Genomic DNA, 26183 nt, shown 5'->3' with positions numbered 1-26183 from the left:
TCTCCCATGGCTCGAAATTAAAGTAATTTAAGTTGACTGAAGACTAAATTCTATTTGATGCTCACAAAAAAGATGTATGTTTGGTTAAATTGTTCGTAGGTGTGACTGTGAATGGTTGCATGTCAGTCTTGTGAAAGATGTGTGATCAGTCAGTATACCGCGCCTCTCATCCTCATGTCAGATGGGATGCACGCCGTCTCCATAGTGACCCAGCACAAAATAGCAGTACAGAAGAAAAAGATGGATGTGAGTAATGGCATAATTAAAAATGTCATTCCCAAAGCTGATAAAAGCATAAATAAACAATGTCCAGTCTGTTTGCAGTGTGAGTGTGGGCTTTTATTATCCCATCGACTCATTAAACAGAGCATCAAGGCTGTTTGAGCTCCTGTCTCTTTATTGGATAGAACCTACAGTGTGATGGCAAGATTACACAAAAATGCTAGTGAAGGATGTCAAATTTGGTACTTTCCTTGCTTTAAGTATGTTAAGCCACCAAAATTGCATTTAATTTTACCTAGTACTCCTACTACTTCTGGGTTGTCAGAAACACCACCACTTTTTTGAGTGTGTTCCAACTACAGGCGGATCACAATCCTCAGCCTCCCTGGCGGTATAAGGTCAGTTCTGGGGTTCTGGAGAAGAGGGAGTCAGGGAAGTTTAGTCCTGGATGTGGAGCAGCGGTCCGGCTCTACACCCTCGGCAGGGCCCTCGAGGGTGCATGGGAGTTCGCCCAACCAGCTTTGTGGACGTAGAGAAGGTGTTCGACCGTGTACCTCAGAGAGTCCTGTGGGAGGTGCTCCGGGAGTATGTGGTACCTGACCCCTGTTCGGTCCCTATATGACGGGTGTCAGAGTTTGGTCCGTATTGCCGGCACTAATTCCGATTCCTTTTCATTTTGGGTTGGACTCCGCCAAGACTTCCCTTTGTAATTCTGTATTGTATTCTGTTCATAACTTTTATTGGCAGAAGTTCTAGGAGCAGCCGAGGTGTTGAAGGGGTCCTGTTTGGTGGCCTCAGCATTGCGTCTCAAATTTTTGCAGATGATGTGGTTCTGTTGGCTTCATCAAGCAGCGATTTTAAACTCTTACGGAAGTCGTTTGCAGCTGAGAGAGAAGCAGTTGGGATGAGAATCAGCAACTCCAAATCTGAGGCCATGGTCCTCATTCAAAAATGGTGGAGTGACCCTCTTAGTGTGTTTTTAGGGATGTTGCCCCCCCAAAATGCAATTAATTTGACCTACTACCAACATTATTAATATTGATATTACCATAAATACAGCAGTTTCATCTATTCAGTAGATCACAGTATTGATTTTGTCCTCTTAAACATTACGTTGCTGTAGTGATCAAACATAACCACAGGAGGACACTGTGGTTTTATTGAAAAATCTTCTTAACAGCTCTTTAAAAAAAAAAGTCTGATTTCCCCTCAATGAAATCATGAAAGACAAAAGTTAAAGCTGCACCTGAAGGTTATTTGAAAAGAAAGAGGGTTTCTAAAAGTGTTGTGATCTATTTTCCTGTGATCCATATATATTGAGCAAAGGTATATTGAGCAAAGGAAGTGTGATTGCTGAGCTCGGACTGTGGCACCTCAGTGGCCCTGCTGATGAAGATGCAAATGGGAGAGTGTGAAATTAAAGCCTTTGGTGCTACTAAACACACCTCGAGGATTTACCAAGGAGCGCTCAACCTCTGCACCTCCAGGACTCGCAGCCTTTCTATATTTTAATCAAGATACCTGACTCCTTGGGTGACAAGAGATGGATGTGGCCTCCGCAGTCCACTCTAATAAGTTGCAGCTGCTGCACCAACTGTTAAATAAACCACAAAAAAACCCACACAAATGTAAAAAGCGCTTTACATGAAATAGACAGGGGCTTAGAGGCATGCGCGCCGTCTGCCATTGTAAATGTCAATTCAGTGTCAGGTTCTCTCTCTGATCATGCATGACATCGGCAACTGCTTCATCTTTGCATGACAATAGGTCTGCCTCTTGCGGTGCTTGGCCTCCTTAATGAGGCATGTGAAAGGACGGCAACCACTTGTGTGTGAAAATGCTCACTGTTCTGTGTTTCTGAAGTCAGATATTTTCATTTTCATGATCATCCAAGAGTAGCTTCCTGCTGGGACCTCAGCAGTGGCATACAGTGGGGGCCTTCAGAGGCTTGCTGGTTTAAACATGATCAAAAGCCCTGCATTGCATGCTAAGCATTTACAGCTTACATAAAATTGTATTAAATTATTTCCATCAGTGTTTTGTTTTCATTTCATAGGGTGTCTTGGCTGCGCAGCCTCCAGTCATTTGTGGGTTAATTGTTTTGGTGCAATCAGATTTCAGCTTCTCTGTGTTGCCATATAAATGTAATCTTCCCAGGGCCTTCAGAAACCCAAGCGCAGATGGATGGCAAATAGAAATAGAAATGGCTTTTTTTGACCAATTTGATCAGATTTCAGATTCAATAAACACAATCACCTTGAAGGTTCACGGTGATGTCAGCATTTTTCGGTCCTTTGATTGGTTTAGGGCTACCGTATTTTCCCGACCATAAGGCGCACTTAAAAGTCTTAAATTTTCTCCAAAATGGACGGGCGCCTTATAATGCGGCGCGCCTTATGTGTGCACTGAGTTCCAAAATCTGTAACTCTTGTTGTGTGACTTCGATGAGCGCTCCGCTTGACTAACTGGGAGCATTTCCTGCCGAGACGCTGCTTATACAGAGCAAAAGCGGATGTGGCTGAGGACAGCATCCGGACGTAAAGGGGGAAAGGTGCGCGTGACTGAGGACGCTAAAGGCACGCCCCCAGTAGGTATATAGCGCCGGTATGTGCATTGTCCAAAACAACATCGGTTTGGCTAAGGACCCCGAAAATGGCGCCTACGAAGAGACACGCTTACGAAGCACAGTTTAAACTGCAAGCTATCAGTTACGCGGAGGAACATGGGAATCGAGCAGCCGCGAGAGAATTCAAGATCAACGAATCCATGGTTCGCAAGTGGAGGAAGTAGGAAAACGAGCTTCACCAAGTCAAGAAAACAAAGCTTGAGTTTCCGCGGAAACAAGGCGAGGTGCCCCGAGTTGGTCTTCCAACTCGGGCCACCTCGCCTTGTTGAATGAGGAAAGAACAGCCGGGAGAAGCATCTCTACAGTCACCGTTCTAATGAGTGCAATAACTCAGAGCTTGCCATCATTCCGGGAGGCTTGACGAAGGAACTCCAACCGCTGTAAACAGGGCGTTCAAAGTGAAGTTGCGAGCGGCGTGGGAGCCATGGATGACAGATGGCGAACACAGCTTTACTAAGACGAGGAGGCAGCGCCGGGCAATTTACGCCACAATTTGTGAATGGATTGTGGATGCTTGGGCTAACGTGTCTGCTTGCACTGTTGTTCGAGCTTTCGTAAAAGCCGGCATCATTTCTGAGGAGCCGCATGGCAACGGGACTGACTCCGACAATGACGAGAGGAAACCTGGAGTGTTTGATGGAGAAACGCTAAAACATTGTTTTAGCGTGCATGCATGCTACCATATGTTTTAAGCTAGCGTATGTTTTACCATGCCTGCGCCGAATAATACGGTGCGCCTTATGTATGTGTTAAATACAGAAATAGACCCTGTAACTGAGACTGCGCCTTTTAATACGGTGCGCCTTATGGTCATGAAAATACAGTACTTGAGTGAATTGCCCTAAGTGAAGCTGCTGGCTGAACAAGATGATGCACATGACGGACAATAATGTTCGAGTGGACTTTAAAGAACAAAAAACAAACATTGTGAGGATAAGTCGGACAGTGCTTTTTAATTAACTGGCTTATTTCAACTCGGTAATGCATTTAGTGGCCACTTCCAGAGCGGCAACTACGTAACTAGCTTTGACTCCCAACAAAGCTACCAAAAGATGGAATTTGTTTATGAATAATAAACATCTATAGTGATTACGATGTATTTGAGTGAAAGTTTTTTTTTTTTTTTGTCAGAACCACAAAAGCACTCCAGCCTGCTAAAACAGAACATTTGAGTACGCCTAGTCTTAAAAATGGATTGGTAGGAAGTCCAACTGTGTTCGGCTGAAAGGGTACAGATTCATTTTTGTCTAATTAATAGACTTTACACATCGGCCTGATCAGTATCGGCCGATAATTAGCATGTTATGCTGATCGGCTGATCGGCTTTCATGTCATAATTCGCCGATCCGATCAATGACGTAATTGATCGGCTCCGCAAAAGACATTTACTCCGCGTAGCCATCGTGCACAGTATATTTGAATGCAAAAGCTAGTTTATTTTTAGCCTTGTTGCGTGTCTTTTGACGCAGTACTGTAAATATCTGATGGCCAATAAAGTTATTAAAAAAGAAAAAAAAAACATGTCGGCGGTGTGGGACAGACAACACATCTGAGACAGACAACACGTAATGCAGACTACAGGACAAATTTGCTCTTTCACGATTGCACTATGGCAGACTACTGCAATAACATCTTGTATTATACAACCCCAATTCCAATGAAGTTGGGACATTGTCCATCCATCCATCCATTTTCTTTACCGCTTATCCTCACTCGGGTCACGGGCTGCTGGAGCCTATCCAAGCTCTCTTCGGGCGGGAGGCAATGATTTGCAAATCATTGCATTCTGTTTTTATTTATGTTTAACACAATGTCCCAACTTCATTGGAATTGGGGTTGTACCACCGCATCCCGTTTTTTACAATCATTGGGCTTTATCTTGTCAACTCAAATACGACTGGATACACTCATTGCCAAGGCAACGACAACAATAGTGGATTGCACCGACTGTATTATAACGACAAAATGGGGGAAAACGTGTGTTGGTGATCAACGGTGCTCAGGACAAGAGAGGATGTTCGTTTAAGGCTTGCTTGACGATGTTCACATACTTTTAATACGATACAGCTCACAAGCAGGCAACAAAAACGTTATGTAGCCTAGCAAGCTAGTGCTAGCACTAACGGTTGTACGTAAACATGCCGCCGTTCTGTCGAATCATGCGCTCAAGTTTCGGTGTGGGTGAAGTAATTTATTTACAATAAAGTAATTTAATTACAGTAAGTTAGCACCCATTATTTCTGTCACGTTGTCATGTTGGTTTGACCTGACTGATTAGAATACACGATCTGACTAGAGCAGTGATTTCCAACCTTTATGGAGCCAAGGAACATATTTTACATTTGAAAAATCACACGGCACACCAACAAACAAAAATGTCACAAAAAGTGGATACATTAATTACTGTATGTACTTCCTGCCATCTAATAGAAGACCATTCATTTGTTCTGGCTGTCACTATGCCTCACTGGCATAAATAAATGAACAAAGATACATTATTTATTGTAAATATAATTTATGGAGCAATTAAGTACACAAGTATATACAGTAAATGAACAGGTCATTTAAATAGACACATTGCTCCATCTTGTGATCGGATCGGTGATTGGTTCTCGGTTTTTTAAACTCCCTGATCGGTGATCGGCCTAAAAAATCCTTATCGTGAAAAGCCTACTAATTAACTGCCTTTGAAATGTAGTCTGACGGTAGTGTCGCAAGTCAACTCTGCACTCGCCTAGCAGCTAGTTGCTACTATAGCCACTAATGGTGACATCTGGCGTCATTTTATACAATTTAAAACAATGACAGCGCAATTAATTAGCCTAGTAGATTCGTGACAGAGTTGAATGTTGCAATGGGAGATAAACAGGTTTTTTTTGGTTACCCGCCACTGTGGTTACTGGTTACTGGTTATTAGTAACTAGCCACGAAGCATTTAGACCAACCAGAATTTTTGATTATATGTAATATTTTGCCCATTGTTGGGTAAAAAATTGCCCATGGTGAGTTTTACTGAGAAAAAGCCCTCATCCGAAATGTACCGCTCCCCCCCCCCCACTGGGCCTCAGTTAGATTGAAAACAAAAGCATGATCCAGGCCTACCGCGGCACCTGTGAGTCGGAGCGTGGAGCGCATTATTCCCAATCGGTGAACCCACAGCAGATAAAGATGTCATGGGATTATTAAAAATACAACTCTCCAATACGCTGAATGTAGTTGTGGTAATTAGTGGGAGCCTGGTGCCTTTCCTTCAACGAGTCAGTCGCATCTTGGGGTCATGGGACACAATGAAAGAAGTGTGTTACTTGTGTCCAGTCTACTACAAAATGTTGTTTTGGTCGCAGTCATTGGAGAAATTTATGCTTCACAAAGATAGAATGTTGTAAAAGGAAGCAAGGAATTTTGTGCTTTTGGGCAATCTCTGGATATTTTGCCTCCATTTTATTCCGGAACACAACTCCATGTGTCGAAGCAGTTTTGAAGACTTGATTTCCTCATTTGCGAGCCTGTCATCACATATTACACAGCGTGGACTTGTTGCTTGAAAATGACCTGTAGTGATAAAGCAATATTTAAAGTAGGAATGAGGCTATATTCTCTAAAATGCAGCTTTCTTTTTCTTAAACACTCTAATTCTGTTTCATCATTTGGACTGCTACACTTTATGAAGAATTTGGACAAGGATGTTTGTTTTTGTACAAATCTTTACTTTTTTATACATTGTATCACGTCTTCAGGGTGTACCCCGCCTCTCACCCGAAGATAGCTGGGATAGGCTCCAGCACGCCCGCGACCCTAGTTAGGATAAGTGGTACAGGAAATGGATGGATGGTTGGATGGATCACGTGACTGAGACATGTGGGTTGATGTGTAGAGACAAGCAGATGCACACTTCAGCTTCATTCAACGTACACCTGAGAATGTTTTAAAACACAAAAATGGAAACTTTCATCCACAACCATCTTTTCTCTTCCTCCTTCACTCCTCCATACTTCCTTTTATCTATTCATCCCATCTCTCCATTAATTTAACCCCCCCACCCCCACCAGAATACTGCTATAATAATAAAAATAAAAAATCAGAGTACAAACTGCTGAGACCTCCTTGTTGTGCCCCCAAGGTGAGGTTTGGGAAGTTTGGCAATGACATCAATTCTGGAAAAGAATTTGTGGAGATGCGGCAAATAACAGGATGAGAAGAAGAGAACGAGTCATGTCACTTTACTCACCGCATACAAATTTGAGTGCTTTTACATCCAAAAGCCAACCACTCCCTTTGAAGCCAAGAACTACCTTTTACTATTTCATCTCCTTCCCCTCCCTTTAATATAAACGTCCCTGGAGAATGTCTCCCTCTTTTACTTTGAAAGTTAAGCTTGGCTGACCATATCCAGCTTTGCCTTTCCTCAAAAAACGTCACTAACACGATGTACTTTAGATAGATAGAACACAAGATGTACAGTATAATCATGTACTTGGTCAAAGGATTGTTCTTGGTAGATCGATAACTCAATGTGTCGTCCACAGTACACATGCAATACATCATCCCTGACACATGATGTATGGTGGACGTGATACATAGATGGAACATCTGACATAGATTAAACGTTCAGGAGTAGCTGTTAAATTTTAAAGCAAGATTCTTAACATTAAGTTTAAGTATGTCAAGGCCATCTACCTTTCACAATTTTTGTTTTTTAACTTTCAGAGGTCTTCCATCTCTAAAGCAAGAGTCCTTTTGATTTGGAATGATCAACTGCATTTGAAAAAGCTTGAAAGGTCATATCAAGTTTTCTAGTGTGAAAACACAGTTTGAGTTTAGTGTGTCCACAGATGTAGGCCATAGGGGAGGCCTGTGCAGTTTTATTTATATGTCACTCATGCGTCAAGTTCTTTCCTCTTACTAACAATTCAAAGGACCGTGTGACTATCTGCAGGCTTGGCAGAAAGCAAGCGCCACAGCTGCATAATAAGTTGTTCTTCCATGCCAGACGGTCACTAGTCGGCGTCACCATCACAGTCTTGCAACACTGTACAAAAAACATTGCTTCACTAATGTTATTCCTGTTCGAGCTGCTTTATTTGTTCTGGCGAGTGTTTTAGTACATACCACCTACATTTCTGTACATTCACAATAATATTCTCGACTAATTTTCAATCATCACCTCATAACTGGGGTAGCAAGTCACCCTGGGTCGACGTCTCTGCTGGCTCCGACGTGAGATGCGCAAGATGGCGAAGAGCGTGGCGACAGTTGCAAGCAAGGTTCCCCCGAAGCCTAGCAGGATCCCATACAAGACAGGGAGCGCCACGTCCAAAGGGCCCTTGGAGTACGCAGGGACTGGGGGGCGCTCCACAATAAGATCGAGGTCGCGCCACGTCAGATCAGACGCTAACACAAACCCACACATAATGAATGGCAAAGCACAAAGCCGTGAGACGTTTGGAGGAGCATTTTTTGACAAAGTAGTTAAAATTGGTTCTTGGGGGAATTTAAGGAATAGATAGGGGATGATTACATTCCTTAATTACTGGAAAATAGTCCTCTGCAGTGAAGAGTGAAGTAATGAGTTGTAACTGCCCACAGCCACCAAATCTAATCCGGCATCTCACCAAAACACTATAGAATTTGGAGTTAAGTGAAACATTCTTCCATTTGTCATTTCTGAAAGGAGGATTACCAACAAAGTCCCTTCTTAACATCCATATGTGCATGCTTGGATGCAGTGTTCTCCATTAACCAATTTTAGTTCACAATTAAACTAATTAATCCATCGTTTAAGCGTGATGACTAAGCCTACCAAGTGGAAGGTGGTACTCACTGTATTAAAAAACAGGCTACATACCAGGAAAATTACAACACTCTGATTTGTTTCTTCAACACGAATGTTCGGTTTCCTGGTCACATGGCTTCATCATAACAATACTGTAATAATACACTGGAATACTCTAGGAACACTAATTTGTTTCTTTCGCAACACAACAGCGAAAGGACAGTGAGAAGCAGCATGAGTAAGAGCTCAAACAAGAATTTCACTAAAAAATATATATACATATATATATATATATATATATATATATATATATAGAGACAAGTTTGCAGTGCAACCCCTAAAGGTTGAACAATTAAATATTTGACCAACATTTTCTGCATATGTAATATGCCTCATATGTTGCATAGCACTTCAGAGTTCAAACCAATGTCATGCATGACATGACACAAAACGCTTATTCCAAAAGGGGTGTAGAAACAGGAGGTTTGTCATGATCCTATGTTTCTGTTGCTGTGTTTTTCCAGTATCCTGGTCTGGTTGATGGACGCAGCCACCTGTGCATACCTGCACTGCATCACCATTAGTTAGTTTTTAAGCGCTTGATTGATGGGAACTAGTTGCTGGAATATTGTCTACTCATTGTTGTCGCTCTCGCCTCAACCTTTAGTTGATGTTTTTCGTTATTTGTCTTGCTCACGTTGTCGTGCTCCCTTGGTTTAATAAAGTTGTTTGTTTGCTCAAATTTGTATTGGATTTGCTTTTGGGTTCAAAATTCGGTACATGCGACTGTTACAACGTGTGAAGTCGGTTTCTAATTTTCAATCGTTATCTTATTTTTACACTTGTATGACTTGTTGGGAATGTTAGAATGTAATTGAAAATATTGCCTGTACAGTTAATTTGAACAAATGAGAGGTCAACCAGCATTCCAACATGGATTGTGTTCAAGCTCAGAGGTTGCACTGTATTTATGCAGATTAATATAAGCAACACCCGACAGGATCATCTACAGGTGAGGTAGAGTTCCAATTACCCTTACTGCAAGATCACTCACCTCTTTTCTGTCTTTTCTTTCCACCTGTTTCCGGTTCTGCCTCTTGGGAGTTCATGGACTTGAATAACTCATGATAGCCTTCGGCATACCGTTTCAGGTTTAAAATTGTATCCTGATTGATGTTCTTTCCCAGCTCTGTGGGAAAAAAAAGGACTGAAATTCCAAAAGTGCATCCTAAAAGTAATTAATGTAGCTTGGAGTGTTAATTGTAAGTGTTGTTTTCTTGCCAGAATAATAAATTCCAGAAGATGTGTGGCCGGTGTGCCTGAATGTCACTATGAGAGGCTCTCTTTAGACCTGAAATTGATGTTTCATAATTGGTGCGTTCTGCATCCACACAGGTTTTTTCATCAAAGATGCCACCATCTCCCTTGTGTCTCGCCTCATCCTTGCCTTGTCATCACCTCCCTTTTGCTGATGAAAGGAGCAGATGGTTTCCTCGGTGGCTTGTGTCAACTCCACCGAGTCCTCCGTCAGATCATTAACACCATCGTCTTGGCCATGTCGGACAACAACACGCCAGAAACTGGCGGCGTGCAAAAATATGCCACTTTTGAAGCTCCAATTAAAACCAATCACAGCGTAATGAAGCAATTATATGTCGCTGTTTCAAGTCTTCTAGGAGGGATTCTTGACCGGAATAAAGAAGCGCTTGTAAAAATACAACCGCCGAGCAGCCAGATGAGGCTTTGTTCCGATTTGCTTTTGTCGAGGGACATGCTGTGATTTCCCCTCGTGAGGGTTGTTATCAATAGTACATTGTACAAACAAAGGCAGCCCTTTTTATTTGAAGCTTATTACATCAGTAGGCCCTTATAAAATAATTCCAAAACGTTACAGAGCCAAACCGCTCATGAAAAACAGAATGTGCAGGCCTGAAGGTAACAATTTTACAACTTGGATCCTTTCCTTAAGCAACTAATCATCCGCTTAACTGTGAACTATTATTTTCTACTACATTTTAGGGGTTAAGATGTCATTCAAATCCAATCTTGCTTAGGTGTAGGACAATAATTTGTTTGAAAACCATCAGCTGATAAATGCGATCCATCAAAGGATAGGAATCTGCTTAGGGCACCAATTAGTTTGAAGATGATTGGTTGAAAACCAGGACCCATCATGTAACTGACTGAGACATTATTTTTCAGTGGATTTGAAAAAGATACAATACTATGTTATTAAAATTTTAGGCCACCATTCCAGCCATCAATCTATCCATTCTGTGTACCACTTATCCTCCTGACAGGTCACGGTTGTCCCATAGCCTTTGCACACTGAACTAGTCGCCAGCCAATCACAGGGCACATACAGACAAGCAACCATTCACATTCACACCATACGGTCAATGTAGAGTCTTCAATTAACCTTGCATGCATGTTTTTGCAATGTGGGAGGAAACCGGAGTACCTGGAGAAAACATGCAGGTGCGTGTAGAACATGGAAGGCAGGAGCCCGGATGTAAACCCAAGACATCTGAACTGTGAGGATTTGCTAACTAATCAGCCATTGTGCCGCCACGGTTACACTTGTGGTTTTATTTCATTGTTTTTAATTCAGTAAACAAGCACAGGATTATTATAATTATTTCAATTATTATTTGTTAGTTAGAAATACAGTGGGTACAGAAGGTTTTCAGACTCTCTTAAATTTTTCACTGTTTGTTTTATTGCAGCCATTTGTTAAAATCATTTAAGTCCATTTTTTCTCTCATTAATGTATACACAGCACCCCATATTAACAGAAAAAAAATTTAATTGTTGAAATTTTTGCTGATTTATTAAAAAAGAAAAACTGAAATATCACATAGCCTTAAGTATTCAGACCCTTTGCTGTGACACTCATATATTTAACTAGGGTGTTGTCCATTTCTTCTGATCATCCTTAAGAGGGTTCTACACCTTCATTGGAGTCCAGCTGTGTTTGACCATACCAATTGGAGTTGATTAGGAAAGCCACACCCCTGTCTATATAAGACCTTACAGCTCACAGTGCATGTCAGAGCAAATGAGAATCATGAGGTCAAAGGAACTGCCTGAAGAGCTCAGAGACAGAATTCTGGCAAGGCACAGATCTGGCCATGGATACAAAAATATTTCTGCTGCACTTAAGGTTCCTAAGAGCACAGTGGCCTCCATAATCCTTAAATGGAAGACGTTTGGGACGATCAGAACCCTTCCTAGAGCTAGCTTGTGAAGACTTAAAGAAAACGTTTGAGCTCTGTCATTGCCAACAAAGGGTATATAACGAAGTATTGAGATGAACTTTTGTTATTGACCAAATACTTATTTTCCACCATAATTTGCTCATAAATTCTTGAAAAATCAGACAATGGGATTTTCTGGGGGTTTTTTCATCTCATTTTGTCTCTCATAGGTGAGGTATATTTATGATGAACATTACAGGCCTCTCTCATCTTTTTAAGTGGGAGAACTTGCACAATTGGTGGCTCACAACAATCTTTTTTTTTGCCCCACTGTATGACCGCAAAATAGGTGAAATTTGCGCACAAAGACTAATTGGTGGTTTTGTTATCATTCAGATTAACAACTAAGCAAATAGTGTGCACCATTGCTAGAAACTACAAATCCTGTTGTTCTTAAGACAGATGTATTTTCTTATTCTGTTTTCATGCATAGTCTGCAATGCTAGGTGTTTCAAATTCTTGTTCTATCTGCCCTCCTTTATGTTTGAGCACCTGCCCCTCCTAGTCTCTGCACGCCCCTGCTCCTGAGGGAATGTAAGTGGTCCAAGTTCAATTCCACAAAGCGAAACTCCGTTAAAGCTTCTGTTGTACACCGCAGAGATGACACTGCGTTTCACTAACAAGCCTTTGCAGCACATTCATGCTGGTAAAACAATGTCAGTAAACTCCCATTTGACTCCACACATGATTCTCTTTCCCCCCAAGCCAGCAATTGTCACTCGTTTTATCACTTCCTGGAAGAGTCAGACTGCTCAGGGGAAAAGGGTGAGTTGTGATTGGCTCATTGAATGGCTGGAGGGAAAGTTTGCATTGATCGATAGCGCCTACCGCAGGTAACAAATGCAAGCAAGGTCGCAGCAAAACGTGGACTGGATTTCCCGTGACAATGGCGTTATCTATATAGAAAAATTGAATGGATTAGATTACGACACACTGAGGCTCCTACGCAGTGAAGTGACGGGAAAAACCGGCAGAATTCTGATCATATTTAAGTGAATAATGAGAGGTTTTATGATTTATGTTTAAATTTAAACTTACATTCTGGCCACCTTATATTGACTTTGTCAATACTTTTTGGCCGTGTTGGGTTTGGTTATTTTCTACACTAAGTAGTTCAAAGTTCAGTTCAGTGGTTCTGTTGGCTTCATCAAGCCGTGATCTCCAACTCTCACTGGAGCAGTTCGCAGCTGCGTGTGAAGTGGTTGGGATGAGAATCAGCACTTCCAAATCTGAGACCATGGTCCTCAGTCGGAAAAGGGTGGCGTGCCCTCTCTAGGTCGGGGATGAGATCCTGTCCCAAGTGGAGGAATTCAAGTATCTTGGGGTCTTGTTCATGAGTGAGGGAAGAATGGAACGGGAGATCGACAGGCGGATCGGTGCAGCGTCTGCAGTGATGCGGACTTTGTATTGTGGTAAAGAAGAATTGATTGCCAAATACGGTGTTTATCCTCCAACATATGAAGGCTCCTATATACTGTACTGTAGTGTGTTCAGACGGGTTTTGTCCTGGAAGTCCCGAACAAAATCTGGCACTCTTGAATAAAAATGAACTGACGTTCGAAAACCGTTCACAGACACCAGAATGAGCGTGTTCTCCCTAACATTCATCAGGCAGAAATGAACTAAATTCAGTTCACATTCGCCCAAAATGTGAACTAGTTTGTGAACTTTTGTTCATTGAACTCATTCAGGTATAGCACTGCTTTTTGAGTCGAAACCCCCTAAAATAAGCCGAATGACGACACTGACTTATTCTGATGTATGAATGGCAACAGCTGGATACACAAGTTAATTGTACATTCTACCATGTAGTGGAAGGCCATTTACCGGTTCTGCCTATTGCTAGACCGTAGACTAGAACTGTACTGCCTGTTAATATTTGTTGCTGTCATAGATAGATGAACAAATATGTATTTGTAATTAATAAATAATTATTTCAGACAAATGAAGAGAAATTGAACTTTGCAAAATCTTACCAACGGCGATGTCTGTTCTGTCGATGTGGTGCAAGGCCCAAGTGAGTCGGTCGAAGTAGATCTCCCGACCGTACTTCTGCAGCCAGTCTCTCAGATCCTTCCGACACTTAGCCTCACTTTCTGGTAGAACACAAAACATGTGGGGCTTATTCACAGAGTTCACTAGACGAATTGCAATACAGCAGAACCTATAAAGTGAAATACCCCTGAAGTTGTACAATTTAAAATTTGACCAAAGATTTCTGAGAGAAATACGCCTCCAGTAGCGGTGCTGGCTTGAATGGAGCCTTGTGCGACTGCCCTAGATGGCGACCCCAGGTTGATTGTCAAGGCTGGGGGTGCTAACGGTAATAACGTTGCCGCCACCCCCCCACAGACATGCCGCCATATGTGATCACCACTGTACACCTTTACAGTGGAAATCGAACCACTGTCATGTAAGAGGTCACACAAGACCTCAGCAACTCTCACCAGACCTAATCTCAAATGTTTAGTTTTTTCGTGGCTTTTTTATTGCAGCACGTGCAGTATTCCAAAAGGTGGACAACCATCATACAGTACATGATGTCACACAACACATCAGTGTACTGGCAACAAGAGCCCAGTTCAGCAACAATCAAAGGATTAACTGTGTTTGGCTTTTTCTTTGGCTTTTTTTTGCAAGCAGCCTTTAAAAAGAGTGTGGGGGGGAGAATGAACAGAGCAAGTGCTTGAAGTAAGCCGACGCGAAACAGTAAGACTCCGGTTTCCAGCGTTGCTATCTAAGATAAGGTTGACTGTTACATAGTTATGTTACTGCGGCTTACTTCTTTTCGTCCTTTTACACGATGTTAGAGTGAGGGGCAACAATGACTCAATGTTTCCCAGAGGAGGGCACCACGGTGAAGTAGTGGTTGAGTTTGAATTTCACCTCACACACTCCTGTGTTGCATTTGCATGTTTTGCCCGCACTTGTCTGGGTTTTCACAGTGTACTGCGACTTCCTCCCACATTCCAAAAAAATACTTTATTTATTATTATATTACTTTCCTCAGGTAGGCGCTATCGATCAATGCAAACTAAAACCAGCAGACATTCCAACAGCTTCTTCCCTCTTGCCATTAAATTGCTAGAGGCTAAGTGATACTCCGTAGAGTGTTTTTATGCTTTTATGTCTCAAAAAGTCGTGATTGCGTGCCAGGCGGGCGGGGACACCTCCCCGGGCCGCCTCTACCTACCCCTGAGGCGGCGGTAAGGTGAGCGACTGGTTAGCACATCTGCCACACAGTTCTGTGGACACGGGTTCAAATCCAGCCTTGCCTGTGTGGAGCTCATATGTTCTCCCCGTGCCTACATGAGGTTTCTCTGGATACTCCGGTTTCCTCCCACATACCAAAAAAATACAAGGTAGGTTAATTGAAGACTCTAAATTGTCCGTAGGTGTGAATGTGAGTGCGACTGGTTGTTTGTTTATATGTGCCCTGCAATTGGCTAGGGACCAGTTCAGAGGGTGTGCCCCGCCCTTCGCCTGAGATAGCTGGGATGGGCCCCGGCACACCCGCGACCCTAGTGAGGATTAAGTGGTACGGAAAATGGATGGATGGATGTATCAAAAGTATTTAAAGTAAAGTCAAAATGGGTATTGTCTATTATCATACTAGAGCGGCTCCAACTACCGGAGACAAATTCTTTGTGTATTTTTGACATGCTTGACAAATCAAGAGGATTCTGATTCTAACTTATTTTTGCACTTGCACAACAGTTAGGAACTTTAACTTATTATTACTTTACTTTATTATTTTAAAATGTTAATTTAGAGTTAATGAAAATTTTATGATTGCAATACTTTGACCATGGAACAGAAGTATATAGACAGGCAACCATTCACACTCACATTCACATTTATATTCTTAATAAACCTAACATGTATTTTTTTGGAATGTGGGAGGAAGTCGCAGTACACCGAGAAAACCCACACAAGTGCAGGCAAAACATGCAAATGCCACACAGGAGTGCCTGAGGTGGGATTCAAACTCAACCACTACTTCAGTGTGGTTCCCTCCTCTGGGAAACATTGTTTGTAAATTGGAACTAATTGAAAATCTGTCCCAGAGTGCAGTGTCTTTGAATTCTGAGGTATTTTCTGCATTAGTCCACGTTGTTAATGGTCAAAGGTGAGATATATGATGATGAGTGTTGACCTTTTAGTGAAGAGGTGTCTCTTTTGACAATACGCTCCAAGATGTTTTCTTCTGCCTGAGAGAGGGCAACGAGGAGGTCCTCGCACTCAGAAGGCGTGAGCAGCTCCACCAGACGCTCCAGCTGATGGACGCCGATCTCTTCACCCACTAAACAGCCACAACGTGCACTTATTAGACAATCATAGATCCAATTTATCACCATCTCAAGTGTGCTTGTTGGGATGCTGCTTTAGGAAGAGTTCTCAATAGAGCAATCATCAAGTTTGCATGCAGCACATTTTTCCAAGTTCAAACACTCATTAGCATGTGAGCGGCCCACATTCTTACATGCTCACCTGTGTCCTCATCCTCCTCAAGTGCCAAGCCTTGAGCAAAAAGAACCAAGAGGAAACCAAATATCCAGACATGCATGGCTGCTGAAAGAACAATCAGACGTAGAAGTTATGAGTTAAAAAGTGTCAGCGATTCACACATACACTACAGTGGCACTATAAAACCTCAAACCAATGCAAGAATCCTAATGTGGATGGGCACAAAATTGAACTCTTAACTGTAAATGGTTGAAGGTTGTTGTTAAGATTCATCCATTATTGAGAAAGTGAATTAGTCAAAATTCATGTAAATCAGTTCTAATTTTGTATCCAGTATGCTTTATTCATATGTAATTTATTTTTTTAAAACACAGTTCCATTTCATTCTGGATCTTTACAATATTTTGCTTAGCAGTTAAGAGAATGGATGGATGGATGGATGGATGATGGAGCTTTGGGTTAAGTTAATGATATTGCAGGTGGGAAGCCTTGGAAAATTGCTTGATTTATTTGGGTGATAATTCCGTCATCTGAATACGGCATGTAAATTTTCTTGATGTTATGGACCCTGGGAAGAGTAAAATAATATCCATCCATCCATTTTCTGTGCCGCTTACAAGGGTCGCGGGCCTGCTGGAGCCTATCCCAGCTATCTTCGGGCAGGAGGCGGGGTACACCCTGAACTGGTTGCCAACCAATCACAGGGCACACATAAACAAACAACCATTCGCACTCACATTCACACCTAAGGGCAATTTAGAATCTTCAATTAACCTACCATGCATGTTTTGGGGATGTGGGAGGAAACCGGAGTGCCCGGTGAAAACACACGCAGGCAAGGGGAAAACATGCAAACTCAACACAGGCGGGGCCGGGATTTTAACCCTGGTCCTCAGAACTGTGAGGCAGACGCTCTAACCAGTCGGTTACCATGCCGCCTAAAATAATATTTTTATTTTTGTTATTTTACTCTTTGTCAACATCGTCTATGGAGACTGAATGAACACTGTATATTTCTATAAATACAATGCTAGCAATTTTTGATTAAGTAGTACAGTGAACCCTAGGGTAGCTAGGTCATAGTTCAGAGGTCATCACTGATGAATATAATATTATGTTTTAAATAGAAAAAAAAATGCTTAGTGGATTGTAAACTACTGTCCCAAATTTACAAGTACTGTATGGCTAAGAACATATGATGATTATCAATTCAGTTTATCGTAATTTAATTTTAATTTAGGGCGTTGCTTTTACCTGTCAATCACAACTCAACCATGAGATCTGAATTTGACTTTTAGTCCTTGTTGTCTTCGTGTCTGCAACTTTCAACTCCTCTTCTGCCAAATGTTTGTTGCTTATATCATATTTTTCTTCGAAATCTTATGCTAAAATTAGCATGAAGCTAATACTGAATAGAGCTATTATCATTACCAAGACTTGATATACAGGCCTAAACTTCTTCGCGCTATAAGCGCAGACTGTCGGTCCCTACGCTTCCTTGTGACAAAGAGTTGACGTGAATTTTGACGTTTGACGGCTCCGAACATCGTTTACAACGTTCATTTGGTAAGTATTGCGTTACGTTGCGTCACCACAGAGTCGTCATTAATTTGGTGTTCTGAAAAAAAAATCGGGTCTTTGGTTGTCTTTGTGTTTGACGTTTATGCTATGGGGCGATAGTAATATGCTATGGATAGTTTAACAAAGTATATCGGCTACAATATATTTATTTAAGGAAATTAACATGATGCTTGTAAAACATTACCACCGTATTCTGGTACGAACACCTCTGTTACACTACTGCAGTGATTCCTAACTACAGTGCCACTTGGGTGATCTCTCATGCTACAACAGTTCGTTGTTAAGCATCTCCGAAAATAATTGCTAATCATAACAAATAATGTATGATTGGTCACCTATCCACGGCAATGACCGATAGTGAAATGACTTAATGTTCTGATTTCGTAGTAGTCAGAATAATTAAATGCTTATCCATTAAATTAAATGGCAGCAAACACATCGACTCCACTTTTTGTTTGGTGACGTGCCCCTGAGTTTTTTCTAATGTAAAAATGTGACTTGGCACGAGAAATGCATTACCTACTGTAACACTTAAAAAAAAAAAAATAATTAACCAAAGATTTGACATGGTCTATTGCAGTGTTTCTCAAGCTTGCTACAAGTATATGCCACCTAAAAAAAAATCTTAGCTCTCCAAGTACACCATGACCAATATTAAAATACCTTAGTGTAGTAGACCTAAGAGTTCATCAAAAAGGCAGAGGTTTTAGTCCTAAAAGGTACATTTAATATTATTGTGGGCCACTGTAATATTATGCATGGTTTCAACATTAGCACTGTGCTTAAACTGCATAGTTTAAATGCTGTGGGGCTTAAAACCTTTTATTTTTTTAACTTTTTATGTACAGTACATTTTTAGGTACAGTTTATTTGCATTTAAAAAAGGTTTGCAATACATTTTAATTAAAACATTTAACTACCTCCATCCATCCATCCATTTTCTGAGCCGCTTCTCCTCACTAGGGTCGCGGGTGTGCTGGAGCCTATCCCAGCTATCATCGGGCAGGAGGCGGGGTACACCCTGAACTGGTTGCCAGCCAATTGCAGGGCACATAGGAACAAACAACCATTCACACTCACAGTCATGCCTACGGGCAATTTAGAGTCTCCAATTCATGCATATTTTTGGGATGTGGGAGGAAACCGGAGTGCCCGGAGAAAACCCACGCAGGCACGGGGAGAACATGCAAACTCCACACAGGCGGGGCCGGGGATTGAACCCGGGTCCTCAGAACTGTGAGGCTGACGCTCTAACCAGTCGGCCACCGTGCCGCCCATTTAACTACCTGTCCTATTAATTTTCATATACTGTATATGAAAATTACAGTGTATACTGTATATGAAAATTAATTGGACAGGTAGTTAAATATTTAGCATATGAAAATTACAGTGTATACTGTATATGAAAATTAATTGGACAGGTAGTTAAATATTTTAATTAAAATGTATTGCAAACCTTGCTTTTTTCACTCAAATACATTAAACAGACTTCTTAAATGCAAATAAACTGTACCTAAAAATGTACTGTACATAAGAAGTTACAAAAATGTAAAGGTTTAAGCCACTGTAACACTATCCACAATTTGAACATTAGCACTGCACATAAATATAGGAAGAAAAAAATTATATGACAACTATTGCTTCAGAAAGTTCAGTTCATCACGTTTTCACAAAAAGTGCGGTGCGTTTGGTTGTAAGATGGTGTTTGATACGGTATGTGATGGTTTCCTTCATTCAAGAGCTTCCCCACATACCACACACTGGCCTGGGCTCTCTTCCTTTCTCTCTCCTGCTCCAAAAAAAACCAAATTCAATGTAGTTGGAGTCTGATTCCTCACTGTTTTGTGCCTTTGATGCTGCTAGCATGGGCTTCACCGGTTGTACCACTGCGGTCAGGCCAGCTTCCACTGTCCATTTAGCACCTGTGCTTGGCTCACGTCTCGGCCTCTTTAGTTTTCATGCTTAAATCACTCTAATAATAGTTTGGTGGCGCTCTTCGTCATTCTGTTGAGTCACTTCCACCTTTTGCCGTCACTGCTTGCTACTATCTATGTGCTATCAGAGGCGGCAAAACCGGAGGGGCACTGGTGGCACATGCCCCCCCCCCCACACACACACACACTTTTTACATTATGTGCCCCTATGTGTGTGATGTGCCCCTTTACTCCATTAATCACGTGTTACCTCACAAATAATGTCCCGGCCACACACTATACAGCAAAGTGTCCCAGCCATAATACAGGAATGGAGAATTTCAATCAGCAGAAAAAATAAACAAATAAAAAATTCATTCATCCAAGCCACTACTAGAGGAGATAAAATAATACTGATTAATCCTTTCAGCTCCTCTAACATCTTGCTGCATCTTTTGCAGTGTTTGATCTTTTATATTTTGTGTTGACAAGTGACATTACCGCGTCCCATGTTTGCTGGTGCTTGGAAAATGACGTCCTGGAAATGACACATTTTACCTTGCAATGGCTGGAGTGTGGCCCCTTGTATCCCATTTGTAAAAGCTAAATAATCATTATTTTGCGTTTCTGTAGCAGGAAATAATCATACAATAATTACTTTTTCCGAAGAATCCATCTTTTTCCCCTATGACAGGGGTGTCAAACTCTTTTTTTTGTCTCGGACCGCTTTGTAGTTATGATTTCCCTAAGAAGGGCCGTTAGAACAGTGAAACATATAAATCTTTAATCATCACCAAAACATATTATTACCATTACACAACAAATTCAGGGATAACTAGTTTTGAAATCAGAAGAACAATACTTGAACAAACTATTATCCCTGATAATAGTTTGTTCAAGTATTGTTTAAGTTACTGTAGAAGTGGTAACAGAAAAATCCAATATCTCAACATTATTGCTTATTATTATGACAATTTGGAATTTGGGTACAGATTTTAACAAAAATCACGGAAGTTGACGAGCATGATTTGTTTACATGGGCCACATAAAATGATGTGGCGGGCCGCATCTGGCCCCCCGGGCTTTGATTTTGACACCTATGCCCTATGAGCTGTCCTTCAAAAGAATAAAAACCGTGTGTATGTATATATATATATATATATGTATGTATGTATGTATACACTTGCTTCTCCTCACTAGGGTCGCGGGCGTGCTGGAGCCTATCCCAGCTGTCATCGGGCAGGAGGTGAACTGGTTGCCAGCCAATCGCAGGGCACATACAAACAAACAACCAGTTGCACTCACAGTCACACCTACGGGCAATTTAGAGTCTCCAATTAATGCATGTTTTTGGGATGTGGGAGGAAACCGGAGTGCCCGGGGAAAACCCACGCAGGCACCGGGAGATCATGCAAACTCCACACAGGCGGGGCCGGGGATTGAACCCCGCTCCTCAGAACTGTGAGGCTGACGCTCTAACCAGACGGTCACCGTGCCGCATATATACATATATATCTATGTGTAGATATATATGTATGTGTGTATATATATATGTATGTATATATATATATATATATATATGTATATATACATACATACATATATATACATACATACATATATATATATGTATATATATATATACATACATATATATATATATACACATACATACATACATACATATATATATATATATATATATATACACATACATACATACATATATATATATACATTATACATACTATGTATGTGTATGTATATGTATATATATGTGTATATATGTATGTATATATATGTATATGTATATATATGTGTATATATGTATGTATATATATATATATATGTATGTATATATATATATATATATATATGTATGTGTACATACATATGTATGTATGTATGTATATGTATGTATATATATATATAATCTTTTCCTTACGGCTTGTCCCTTTTGGGGTCGCCACACCGCGTCATCTCCTGCATCCTCCTCTCGAACACCAACTGCCCTCACGTCTTCCCTCACAACATCCATCAACCCTCTCTTTGGTCTTCCTCTCGCTCTCTTGCCTGGCAGCTCCATCTTCATCATCCTTCTACCAATATACTTACTATTTCTCCTCTGGATGTGTCCAAACACACACACTACATACATACATACATACACAAAATACAAATTGTGAAAAGAAAATACTTAAAATATGAATAGAATATGATCAAGTTAATTGTATAAGTTACAATACTACACATTACATGGAATTAAAAAAATACATTTAAATTTACAAAGGCAAATCTAAGATGTTAATAGTTTAGCCTTTATTTTTGCAGCACAACACCACAATTCTGCCAATTCTACACACTTTGTTTCGTTGGCACATAGAACAACAGACACTGGGAGCAGGGTCAAACATTTCATGTGACACAAGTTCCCAAGCACCTTATAGCCCAAAAAATAGTGGACCAACCACTTTAAATGCATTAACAACTTAAACTGACAAGAGCACCTTCTTCAGCTGGTGGAATGGTGTGAAGCCTCCATGTCTCGTACACTTCACGCCACTGAAATCTGCGTATGTACAAATACAGACTCCGGTGGAATGAAGGATAGAACACATGGAACATTCCTGTTGAAGGGGATGCTAAAATATCATTGATTGCCATCTAATTTAAAACCTCTTCTTTCAGAAGGGCCAAAGTTGAGGTGTGGTGACTGCAGGGACCGGATGGCGACGGTTTATGAATGAAGGGCGGTGGTGACGGTGAGTGAAGCAAAAGTTTGGATGTTTGCCTCATCTCCTCAAGTATGAGGCCCAGCAAGACCAGTCCTGCCTTTTGCTGTGGTTCCAGGGTCTCTTGTCTCCAGGTCAGAGCCAAGTGAAGGTTTGCAACCGGACACCAGTCACAGTCCACGCCTGAAGCCTTCTTCTGCATCCAAATTCTACTTTGAAGCAAATATGTGCAGGACCCTTTAAGTCAACTTCGACAACTTGAATGTTCATCCTAAAGCGCTAAAGAGCTAATGAATCAAAGGCATAGTTATGATTAAACGCTTTGCTTGTTTCTATTTGTAAAAGCAATACTCACCTTTTCTGCTCCACTTAAAAATGATTCAAAATAATAATAATGAAACAAACATTCTAAAACCGGTCTTTCTGACTGACTGCAGGTACAAGCGACAACAAAGCACGATCAGTCTTTTCTCTACCTGACTCAGGTATACAATGCTTTAGAGGGCTGGGCCAACCAATGGGATGCAAGTACCCGCAAGGGGCTGCCCACACTTCCCCAACCATAAAAAGCAACCACACCCAGCCCTGCTAGTGTGGATTTAGTGACAAGTAGTAAGATCTAAATAATCAAAGATAAATAAGTATCCTTCATAGTACTGTACAATTATCCCGTTTTACAGCTCTTATTAGCTCCCAACACACGCTTTTTCCACTTGAAGGGCCATGCAGGAAGATTCACAGAAATAAATAAAGAGAGTTTCATCTAATAAAATTTACAATTTATTTTTTTGTGAATGCTAAAGTGTAATAAGATCCTTAACAGTCTGTAGCTTAACACAGAACAAGTAATATTGTGATCATAAACATATACTTATGATCGTAATATTATGACTTTATTCCATGCTTTTAAAACAGCCCAGCTTGACATCTCTTCGGACTCTCTAGATCCTGATATATTCAAGTTCCTGCATGCAATTCAGCTATCCAAGTTCTATTCAACACAAGTTCTAACAGACAATTAGTTGAATAGCTTTCTTGCAAGTACACCCAAGTACCAGTGAACGTCAATAAGTAGAAGTAAAAACAAAACAAAACAAAAAGAACAGAGGTGCATCATTTCTCTGTCAAGAAAAGGCTCTCATCTAGCTGCAGGTACACCCCCCTCTTTAAGTCTTATGTAAAAAATGGGGCGACACCCACCATCCCTCACTGTGAAAGGAACAACTTTTTGAAAAGCATTCTTTCTTCTCACAATAGCTAGATTTTGGGGGTGGGGTGAGGTGATGGGGGGATGGGAGAAGAGTGAGGGCACTGAGCCTCATGTTGTTGGATGTTTCTTTAGAGCGTGCCTCCATTCCAGCTCAGTCGTCATCATGTGTTTTTTATTGACAATGAAACCACAATCTTTTAGGTTTCAATAATTACCTTTAGATAAGCAATGGACCCTTTAAGAGTGGACATAGTGCATTCTGGGATACTGACCAACCTCTGATTTGTTCATACTTCAACACTAATTTTCCAATAAGAAATTGAAAGAAGAAGAAGAATCATCTTTTTATTGTCATGAACATGCATGCATGCACACGAAATTTGTTCTCTGCATTTAACCCATCACAGTGAACACATACACATGTTAGTGGAACACACTGGAGCAGGGGGCAGCTGAAGCGCCCGGGGAGCATTTCGGGGTATCAGTGTCTTGCTCAAGGACACCACAGCCGTGAGTCCGGGGGATGTTGGCGGATGGTCCAGTCGGGGTTTTGAACCTAGGTCCCCCACGGTGGCAGGCGATGATCTTAACCAATGGCAACACTGAACACAAAAATTAAATCATCATTACTGCAAGCCAATCTATTAGACACAAAAGAGAAAAAAGTTTTTGAACCATGTTTTAAATATTAATTTTTTTTTTTTTTTTAAAAAGCCGACAAATTATTTTGTGTTTTAAGCAAAACAAGACATTCATGGACATCAGCTTGGACTGAAAACTGATAAACATTTTTGGCTATTTTCTGACGTTTTGAATCAAATACAGTCATTCCCAAACTGAAAGAGTGCCAGGCTCAAATATGAAATCTGAAAATCCCCTAAAGCGCACCAAAACATCAACATATAATGCTAGGATTAAAAAAAATCCCAAATATATAGTTGTCATAACCAGAGTTAGTATGTGATTATGGCTGGACAATGCATACATGCAAATCAGTCGCCTTTCGGTGAAATTTCCCGTTTTGAACTCAAAATAGGCCATTTCCGTGAATCGTACAGATGCAATGAGTTTTTCTGGTGGGGGGGGGGGAGCGGTCGCTTTCGCTGTCGCAGTCATCATCGACTGTTTCGTACTCCTTCAACGCTGGCAGCTAAATCCATTCCACACAGCGACCATCCACACACAGATGACTTCTTTTTTTCCTTTCGGCTTGTATTACGCCGCGGCGGACTAATATCCCGGCGCATCGGTCTGAGGTTCCGCCTCTGCGCTCGGGACCGGTTTTGGATAAATCACAGGAGTTGATGAGACCAGAAAAAAACACGTTCGCCGTTTCTGCTGTTAAGAAATAACGGTACTTTTACTCCATTACAATGACCTAAATGTTGGTCGCTACGTTTATTTATCAATTATTGCTTATTTGCCAACTATTTCATGAGTGAGATTACGATTTAGACTTCCAGATTGGCGCTGTTTGCTCCAATCCAGTTTAAGGGCTAGTGACGTTTAAGTCTAGTTCACCAATCAAACGACACAAGAAAGTTACATGACCTCACACAACGTTTTCTATTGGGCTTTCCGTACATAGGTGTTGCAACTAGAGAAGCCAAGCCCGGCTGATCGTCGTGCCTGCATGGCGGCCATGTTGGGAAGGTCATCGTTACAATGATGGCGATGGCGCGCAACTCGTCGTGTTTACATTTAGACGAACAAAAAGAACAGCTTTCATGTATTGTAGTATTTGCCTAGCACTGTCTGCCGAAACGTGGATATTTCAGTTCGCTTATAACTTGAGAAAACACGGTGCAGTAAATTGCAGATGTTTTGTTGTAGTTTTGACTGTGCATATACACACTCCTACACACATTAACAGCAGAATTTGCAGATTTAGTAATGTTCATGCTGTGGCTAAAAAAATCAGAAGTTACTCACTATTTACTCAGTACTTGAGTAATTATTTCACTGGGTACTTTTTACTCTTACTCAAGTAATTTTTTTTGAAGATGACTTTTTACTTTTACTTGAGTCACATTATTGTCAAGTAACAGTATTCTTACTTGAGGACAATATTTGGCTACTCTACCCACCTCTGGAGCGGTCATCCTCTATTGCTACTCTTACGTTTAAGTAACATTTTTGCTCATCAGATCACCCAGTGTCGTATTTGTTGCACTGGTCTTTTGTATTTTCGCGTTGAGGTGCTGCGGGTCGTGGCCCTGGTTGTGGTGACAGTGGAACACCGAAGCACACCGACAAGAGTTGATCCGCAAGTCTATCTTGTATTAATTACAGAACACGCCGACATTTATCTAATTAGTTCACGGATGTTAAACTTAAATGTATTAAGCAACGGCGCGATGTTAGGGATTATGTCACAACACAGAATGAACTAACTTCAAATT

At 41.1% G+C, this 26183-nt stretch overlaps 1 protein-coding gene and 1 long non-coding RNA gene across 10 annotated transcripts; both read right to left on the bottom strand.

The window, feature by feature from the left end:
• Positions 1 to 326: 326 nt before the first annotated feature.
• On the bottom strand, positions 327 to 23081 carry LOC133485626 (transmembrane and death domain protein 1-like). Of its 9 annotated transcripts, none has more exons than XM_061789629.1 (9): positions 22927 to 23081; positions 21785 to 22780; positions 16370 to 16450; positions 16035 to 16181; positions 13855 to 13974; positions 9676 to 9810; positions 8013 to 8239; positions 1744 to 1816; positions 327 to 1106 (listed from the first exon to the last, which is right to left on the bottom strand). In XM_061789629.1, the coding sequence occupies exons 3-9, from the start codon at positions 16443 to 16445 to the stop codon at positions 1030 to 1032; spliced, it is 855 nt and encodes a 284-aa protein (XP_061645613.1). In that variant the 5' UTR covers positions 16446 to 16450; positions 21785 to 22780; positions 22927 to 23081; the 3' UTR covers positions 327 to 1029. The 9 variants fall into 9 exon arrangements, 8 of the variants coding, with proteins under 8 accessions (XP_061645613.1, XP_061645653.1, XP_061645622.1 ...); XM_061789669.1 differs by having other exon boundaries at positions 8013 to 8188; XM_061789638.1 differs by having other exon boundaries at positions 16370 to 16447.
• Positions 23082 to 23292: 211 nt separating this feature from the next.
• LOC133485650 (uncharacterized) lies at positions 23293 to 25391 on the bottom strand. Its single transcript, XR_009790747.1, has 2 exons — positions 24767 to 25391; positions 23293 to 24383 (listed from the first exon to the last, which is right to left on the bottom strand). It is a non-coding gene; the product is annotated as an uncharacterized LOC133485650 (long non-coding RNA).
• Positions 25392 to 26183: the final 792 nt, after the last annotated feature.

This window comes from Phyllopteryx taeniolatus, chromosome 1 (genome assembly GCF_024500385.1).
Source record: "Phyllopteryx taeniolatus isolate TA_2022b chromosome 1, UOR_Ptae_1.2, whole genome shotgun sequence".
Taxonomy (NCBI): domain Eukaryota; kingdom Metazoa; phylum Chordata; class Actinopteri; order Syngnathiformes; family Syngnathidae; genus Phyllopteryx; species Phyllopteryx taeniolatus.
The sequence above is the reverse complement of the archived record's forward strand: the minus strand, read 5'-3'. Positions and strand labels throughout refer to the sequence as shown.

Bases quoted from the DNA above. Each gene is read 5' to 3' on its own strand.
- LOC133485626 (XM_061789629.1), bottom strand. From the start codon at position 16,445: ATGCATGTCTGGATATTTGGTTTCCTCTTGGTTCTTTTTGCTCAAGGC. The intron at 8,240-9,675 runs GTGAGTGATCTT...GGTTTGTGTTAG, and splicing joins AAAGAAAAGACAGAAAAGAG to CGTCTGATCTGACGTGGCGC. The intron at 1,817-8,012 runs GTGATGATTGAA...TTTATTTAACAG, and splicing joins CTTGCTACCCCAGTTATGAG to TTGGTGCAGCAGCTGCAACT.